General features: G+C 32.4%; 1 protein-coding gene across 1 annotated transcript; it reads left to right on the top strand.

Annotated features, from left to right (window-relative positions):
* The first annotated feature begins 3865 nt into the window (after positions 1 to 3865).
* On the top strand, positions 3866 to 4417 carry LOC113771538 (dirigent protein 11-like). The gene has a single exon (XM_027316114.1). The coding sequence runs from the start codon at positions 3866 to 3868 to the stop codon at positions 4415 to 4417; it is 552 nt and encodes a 183-aa protein (XP_027171915.1).
* Positions 4418 to 8710: the final 4293 nt, after the last annotated feature.

Raw genomic sequence — 8710 nt, 5'->3', positions numbered from 1 at the left:
GTAATTTTCAAAATGTGAAGGGAATTGTCCGAAATTGCCCTGAGGTTTTTGAAATGATCTCTTTTAATAAAGAATCTAATAATGAATATGGACGCTTTTAACATTCGTACCGTTTATTTTCTTCTTAACATGATTACACATTATCTATAAAGGTATGATTAGTACACTCGGATTAAATCTAAACAACGTTACAACTAACATTTCTAGATAAACATTAAGATCTAGTTAAATAAACTCACAACTAAACAGAGATGAACACAAGACATCTAATTTTTGGAGTTCAACCTTGATTGTTATAAAATTAAAAGGGCTTCATTGATAAATCACAATATTTAGTCGCATACCAAGTTTTTAATGAAGATATTTGACCCCATAACCAATGTTTTTCAGAATCAGACCGGACCGGCCGGTTCGACCGGTTGGACCGTGAACCGGACATACCACCGGTCTTGTCTAGTATCAAACCAGCCAATTAATGAAAAACTGTTAGAAACCTGTCTAATCGTATGAATCGTGAAAAACTGTCCAAACCGTAACCTGATGGTTTTGGAATTTTCAACAATTCTCCAAATATTTGTAAATACACACAAAAGGTTTACTCATAGTTGATAGAAAGAAGATGTTCACAGTTTCTTCTCTTTCGTCTCCTGTGTCAAGAGTGAGGCAACCTGATAGGTTGCAATTTTATCATTTATTTTATTATTAATTTTCCCTATTATCTGACCTGATGTGGATTAATTACAAGATTCTACTCACTTTTGATATTTTGCATTTATTTCAGGGAGTATAGCGAAAATATCATAACAAGTGCCAATTTGACAGAAAAGGAATCCAGATGATAGAGCTTGGCCTAGGGACATTTTTGGAAAAGAAGATGTTACGCCCATTTTGGTAAATTCTGCAAAGGAAGGACGGCTGAAGGGGTTCTTCTTGCTGGTAGGAGCCACCGCACAGGGATCTTAGTTAGTAATTAGATAGAATAAGAATTGCAGAGGATGAGCATTACTTTAGTCCTTAGCTTTGACTTTTCCTTGGGTTCTTTGTAGCTTTTCTCCTCGGATGTCACAGGAGCAATTAGGAAGATTCCATCATTATTTGTAACTTTCGTTAACCTTTCATTCGCTCGGCCGAATTGGGTTTTCCCAAACGCAGACGATGGCCGCGGCTCTCTCTCTCCAATTTTGTATGGTTTTTTTTGCATCAAATATGAACTAGTTTCTTCACTCTAGTCAAGGAACAACGGAGGTTTTGGTTCGCCTAAAAATTGTGAGATCGATTTAATTTTATCTTTTTCTTTTATTTGTTGGTATTCGCATATTCCCTAGTTACAGTGCTTATGATTGTTTAATTAATTGATTGTCTCGGATCTAGATAATTAGTTAATTTGATAATCTATTGTCAATTAGGACGTTAAATCCGTAATTGTTTAATTGTCTCAAAATAGTGATAACTGGCATGATTGTGTTTGTGTCAAGGGAATACGCGGGCTAACCTAAAATAACCCTGGTAGTGTGTTATTTGGTTAGAATAGGGCTCCTATAATACGTAAGGCAATTGGGGAATTAAATCTTACGGGCATACTTAAGATTATTTCTCAATTAGAGCAATAATTAACGGGCGTACCTTAATCACCGACACAGTAAGGAGGGGTTGACTGTCATCGCTTGTTTGGTAGTTATAACCTATTTATTGATAAATAATTGGAATTGCCTTTGTTTCGATGATCAATTAGGTGCACCATTGCTGAAGTTATTTCTTGGCTAGATCCTTAATTATCACCCATTTGATTTTAGTAATTTGTTATTTAATTTTTAGTAGCTTCTTAGATTTTATTTGAATTTCTTTGATTGTCACTTTCTGCATAAAAACACCCCCTTTGTTACTATGAATTTGAAAAGAAACAATTACTCCCAATCCCTGTGGATTCGACCCTACTTACCGCTATCTACAGAAATTACTTTTAGTTTGAGCAGGTTTTATTATTGCACAGGCCGACAACCTGTCACAACCCAGAATCGAACCTTGAACTTTCATGTTCACAGAGTAGAGTCTTACCGCTAGACCACAATCACAAGACAACTTGAGTTTGTTGAGAATTTTATTTAACTTGACTAAAAAGTAGATTAAAAAAATGAAACCCTAACATTAACAAAAGAAACAGCAGAGTGCATACGCACTTTTCTTTTCATCACTTTCTCGGACGGCTTCACCTTCATCAGGTGGCCAACGGCTCTCCATTCTCCTCTTGGATTTTTTTTCAACTTTTTCTTATTAACCCTTTCAAACCCAAATATCCACAACAAGATTTTCTCAAGCTTTCACCATTATCATCAGGCCATCATCTTAGCAGATTGTAGACGACTTGGAAATTTCAACTTTTCTTGTTTTCCATCATCTTGGTAAGTTTAATTTTTCCTTTTTCAAGGTTTTTGATTTCTATATTATTATCTTTAGCTAATTTTTTTTGCATTTTCTTCTTTTTCCCCCCAATTTTCATCTATTTCTCCTAATTTTTGTTTTATTTTTATTTAATTAATTAAGGATGAAATTGTTGCAAAAGTAGTGCACCTCCGTGTAGGAAATAGGAATTGGGTAGGAATTACAAATAATAACATTGGGCAGGTCAAAAATATGGTAGTTGGCACATAATCGAAGCTATTTATCATTGAATTTAAAATAATTAATGATAAAGGATCATGGAATAATGAAGATCCAAACAGGAATTAAAATATTCTTGAACCTTTTTGGCGACAAATGAAACTGGTCGTCATGCGAATTCGGGAGTATGTCCTCTGGCTATTTAAATGCTAATGGTAATAATTTGCATCCGTGTGAAGTCCATTCTACAATAAGGCATGTTATTTTCATCCGTTTCCCTTAATTTTCCCAATTTTCATCTGTTCCCCCTAATTTTCAAATATTTTTTTTTTTGAGTTTGGGCAATTAGATTTATATTTTTATAATAAAATTTTAACTTTTTCAGGTTAAATTGATGAAATTGTGAAGGTGGTGTTGTTGCTTATCATGCCACTGATGGAAGTTTGTTATTCAAATGGTTTGTCTTGAATATGAGTTGGACTCTTTTATGGACTTTTTTAAGGATTGTAAAAGAATTTCAATATTTATTTTATTTATTTTTGTGTTTTTATTTGTGATAATTGGTGAACATTTGGATTGTATCTATTTATGTTTGTAAAGAATTTATAAAAACATGTGGTGAATTATGATATTTTAATGATGTTTATCATTCCAGGTTTTATGTATAACTTTTAAGAAATTTGTTATTATGTCAACTTAAATTTAGTTATGTTGGTGAATGCATTTTAGGAACTTAAGTTATCAATAACCATATTAAATTGTACACTAGCCATCAAGTTCAAGTGTAGAATGACCTGTGAAGTGTGAAGTACTTAACATTAAAATTGAAAAAAAAAAAAAAGTAAACTGATGAACCAATCGGTCAGACCAGTCGAACCGATCAGACCGCGAATTGACCGTCACTCCGGTTCGCTGGCCTGTCCGAGTTTAAAAACATTGCCCATAACCCCACCTTCCTTTCCTTCGAGAAAAACAAAAAACCCACCTTCATCTGTCAACTTCGTATCACGTGCACATATTAGTTTTTGGACTTTACACTCTCCGTACAATGTTAGGCACGTGGAGCTCTATTTAACACAATAATATTGAAATTGAAAGCGGTTACGTAACATACTTTTTCACTTTTTTGAATTTTTTTGGAAAACGGAAATCGTTGCGTTCCCCTCAACTGTGGTCCTATAAATGGTCCTCCTCATCGTCTTTATACTTCACACCGCCCCAATTTGTTTCCTTCTTTCCCCTCCTCCTTTGTTTCTGTAGCAAAACAATGGCAAAGAGTTTAGCCATAGCATCCCTCCAAATTCTGAGCCTGCTTTTACTAGCAAGCTTGGGACAATCAAAGAAAGTGTTCACAAATTTGACGGTTTACGACCATGAATTTCGAAGTGGAGATGGCCAGAGCGTTTTCCCAGTTGCAGGTCTTCCCAACGCAACCTGGGGCTTTAACCAATTTGGAACTGTTTTTGTCGTTGATAATACCTTGACCCAAAGCGATTCGTTCAAATCCGCACTAGTTGGTCGTTCGCAAGGCATTGCTGCAGTAGCATCCCTTGATAACACCAACGTAGAGCTTGTGATAACTTTTCTGTTCACTAATGGAAAGTACAGTGGTAGCACTGTGGAAATGAAAGGAATTTTCATACAGTCTATGGGTGTCAATGAACTTGCAATTTTAGGGGGAACCAAACAATTCCGGTATGCAACAGGGTATGCTACCTTTGAGGTGGTCAGCCAAGTAGGAGATCATCTTATTCTAAAGGTGAATCTCTACATTAGACAGGACATACCTGATGACTACCCTGGTATTGCTATTCATTAATAAAGGATATATTTAAATATGTACTAATTGAGGTGCACAGCCAGTACCCACCCAAAAGCTTTCAATTGCAATCATAATTTTGGAAAAATATAATGAATTGTTTGTACCTATATATTTTTATATGTAGTCTTTGTTTAATTTTTGAGCTAACAATCATCAAAGTGTTTCTTTTTTTATTTTTTCCTCTGTACCTATATATAGTTGGATAATTGCAGACAACGTTAGTATTTCTAACTAACAATTATGAAAATCAACCAACGTCAAAAGCAAGATAAAGTAGTAAGAAAGACTAACAGGGATAAAGTATATTAAATAGCATACCAAGATTTCCTTCAGTTTAATCATTAAACTTAATAGTCAAAAGTGTTGGAAACATGTACAGTGATACTTGTTAAAGCTTATACATCATTTTTCAGTTATGGTCCAGCTGTTTGCAATCAAAGTCATCGAAATATAGCTGATTAAACTTATAAGGAACTCCATCGAAAATAACTGCCTAAGTAACATTTAATCAAGCAATAAACAGGCAAGTTTCTAGTAGCATGATAAACCTAGCTGAGAGCGATTAGAAAACTCAATGTGGCCAAAAGTGAACTAAATTCTACAAAACAAAAGCATCAAACATTTCAGAAAATATTCTCTTAGCATGCTACCAAACGGGTGAATAAGTAACCAATCTTAAAAGTGCTCCCTTAAGTACGAATATTTGTGTTTCCTAATTTCTATTGCTTGGTAAATGCTTTAAACTTGAGATAATTCAAATTTCAAAGACAAGATCTCTAACTGTATATCTTCCCATAAACTCGATATCTTCAAAGAATCGAACATTTTTCTTCTCAAAAATCAATATAGTCATGAGATCATAAAATTTATAACTCATGGATCTTTCAGAATATCCAATAAAATAACAACTTACCATCTTTTAATCTAATTTCTTTTCAACTTTGACTTTGCACTTTTGGTCCTCAATGTTTTCATTTTGAAACATTATACTTCCCTAAATTTAAATAGTGACATTGAGGGTTTTAAAGTAAACTAGGATGCAAATTAGAATGAAATAGTATTAAATGGATCATACGAAATCTAATGAAACATTTTTTCTTCTATATTTTTTTTGTTTAACTTATTCACGCTAATAATATATCATATATTTCTTTTTGCAAACTAAGTTAATCCTATTTTTTTATTTGCACTTTAATAGGTTATTAATTGAATTTAAGATGAAATTGGCATTTTTTTCATGTTATATGAACTATTCAATGATAACTGAGGCACATAGATATTAAAATAAACATTTTAAATCTACAATATTGGAATGTTAAATTTTAATTGGCAGGAAAGATAATAAAAAATAAAAGATAATTTTTTAAAATTTCCTAGACTACTTCACATTGATACTTACCTTCACCAGTTTTTATAATCTAAGTGAAGGCAAGTATCAATGTAAAGTAATTTTAGGAATTCTTAACAAAACTACCTTTTATTTTTTATGTCTTTCCTGCTAATTAAAATCTAACATTCCAATATTGTAGTTTTAAAACATTTATTTTAATATTTATGTACCCTGATAATCATTTAATAGTTCATATAATATGTATAAAATGCCAACTTTGTTTCAAGCTCAATTAATAACCTATTAAAATACCAAAACAACGAAACAAAAATATCAAATTAGTGTACAAATAGTATATATTTCTTAAATTTTAAAGGATATTTAATTAAGCTTTCTAATTACCACTAGAAATAAAAATAATAAAAATCATTGTCAATTAATTATTAATAGTAAGAACAATAATATACACATATCATACCAAGTTTGAAACTAACCATGCAAAAGAAAAGAAACATATGATATACTACAAATATGAATAAATAAAATACAAAGAAGAAAAAGAAAAGTTTAACTAGCATTCTTATTACCCATTTAATACTATTTTATTCTAGTTTTGCATTTCAATTCATGCTAAAACCCTCAATATCACTATTTAAAATTTAAGAAAAATATAATGATTTAAAATCAAAATATTAGTGGTCAAAAGTGCTAAGTCAAAGTTGCTGACTAACAGTAATTTAATATTTGACCGTTAGTCATGGTTCTATTTCAGTTAGTTGTTTTAAATCTACCCAAAATCACAAATTTTTCGGATTAGATTTGTTTTGCTTGAAGCAGTCAAGACCAATTTGGCACAAGGGCTGAATAATGGGGACCAAAACTATGATTCTCTTAAAATTCATAAAAGTCATCAATACAGGTGAACTTTGTTCTAATCACGCTTGTCTCATAAGCATTTCTTGTTAGACATTTTGTTTTGTCTAATTCTTTTGTAAGAGTAGTCAATTTGAGACATTAAGACTTTATGAAAGTATGAAGTAAAGATTTAAAATAGTACCAAAGTGCTAGATATTGGGGGGTGCGAAAATAGATTGAAATTGTTGAGTCAGCAATTGTTTTCTGCGTGAGTGGTTGCCTGTAGCCATCAAGAATCCTCCCCGGATTGCATAGAAGTTCACAGCATTTCAATGTCTCCAGAGGCAACCGGAGAAGTCCATTAATCATTGAGAAGGATGATGGTGAAGGAATCAAAATAAAAAAAGGATGAGAAGGATGAAGGTGAAGGAATCAAATTAAAAAAGGATGAATTATACTTTATCCTCGTATAATTAAATATTTTTTCACATAATTCTCTTCTTATTTCAAAAGTTATAGCATTAATTGCGATATGTTCCCCTCAATTATGATCTATTTGCATTTAGCATCTTAAACTATCGAATTTAGTACTTTATTACCTTGCACTATTCATTTTTTTCCCCAAACAGAAAAGGATGGAATTTAAGAAATGAAGAGGAAGAAGAAAAATTTGAATCCAAAACTTTTATTCTTGCAGTCTCAACCTTAGTCAATAGACCAAGATTTCCTCAGCCTCATGACACTCTATTCAAGTTAGTTACGAATAAATAAAAGGGTTAATTTCACTTTGTCCCCCCAAACTTTGGATGATTATCCACTTCAGTCCCTAAACTTCAAAATGGATCACTTAAATCTCTAAACTTATAAATACCTCCCACTTAAGTTCCTAAACTTATAAAATGAGACACTTAAATCCTTAAACCCTTATAAAATGGGACACTTCGACCACCAATGGCATTCAGAATTTGTTAATAATTTTCCTTAAGTGGGAGATATTTATAAGTTTAGGGACTTAAGTGTCCCATTTTGAGGTTTAGGGACTGAAGTGGGTAATTATCCAAAGTTTGGGGGGACAAACTGGTATTAACCCTAAATAAAATTTCTTACCATTTATTAAAACAAGAACATAAGCAGCTCAAATCTGCATTTGTTCGTGAAATTCTCTTTTTCATTGACTGGAACTAAAGCCTTTTTATTCAAAAATAGCCATAAAAAGTTTGTTGAGTATAAATGAATTGGTCAAATGTACTATAAGTCAATAGTGTAAGGTCTTGAATGCTGCAATCGATACTTATGGTTCAAACTGCTACCAGCATTAGTTTAGAAGTGCAAATTGCAATTAACCAAATAAACAAATTGTACCACAGGAATCATTTGTACGCCACTGTTTGTGTGTTTGGCACGTGTTTGATGTGTGCATTTATGCACGAGACTTGTCATTGTTAAAACTTAAAACTCGTCTTTATCCCTATAACTTGGTCTTTGTTTGGGTTGGTTTGGTTAGAAAAGTCACATACTAGAGATTAAATACGCATACCAGAAATTAATTTCTCTCCATTGTTTGTGTTTCCTGGTGTAAGCTTAATATGCTTCCTCAATTTTTTATCTGGCGAGAAATTAATCGTAAAATTGCCAGGATATAACAATTTTTTTGATCCAAACATATTTGTCTTGTTCAATATGACTAAGTTGTCCATTTTGTTGCCTAAAAAAAAAGTTGTCCATTTAGTTTACGAGCTGAGAAGCCAAGTAACAAAAGCTAAGACAATATAAATGACATTTTAGGCAATGCTTAAGCTTTTTCTGATGCAGCCAAGTACATGTTCTGAAGATTGATGCCAAAACTTTTCAAAAATGGACGATGCTGAATACTAAAACAGCAATAACGTACAAACTTTCTCAACTACCCGCAAGACCATCAAATAGACGCAAGCAATTGTTTAGAAGGGATAATTTCAGAAACCTCCCTGAGGTTTCTAACAGTTTCATTGAGCTTTCATGAGGTTTTCAATATTATACTTACTTCCCTTGATGATAAACAATGACTATAATAGCTTTCATAATTTTTCCAAAGACAAGCCATTGCTAAAAAAGATAACAAAAAA

Source organism: Coffea eugenioides, chromosome 5 (genome assembly GCF_003713205.1).
Source record: "Coffea eugenioides isolate CCC68of chromosome 5, Ceug_1.0, whole genome shotgun sequence".
Lineage (NCBI taxonomy): Eukaryota > Viridiplantae > Streptophyta > Magnoliopsida > Gentianales > Rubiaceae > Coffea > Coffea eugenioides.
The sequence above is the reverse complement of the archived record's forward strand: the minus strand, read 5'-3'. Positions and strand labels throughout refer to the sequence as shown.

What these genes read in the sequence shown, in the direction of transcription:
- LOC113771538 (XM_027316114.1), top strand. Translation starts at nt 3,866, where the DNA reads ATGGCAAAGAGTTTAGCCATAGCATCCCTCCAAATTCTGAGCCTGCTT.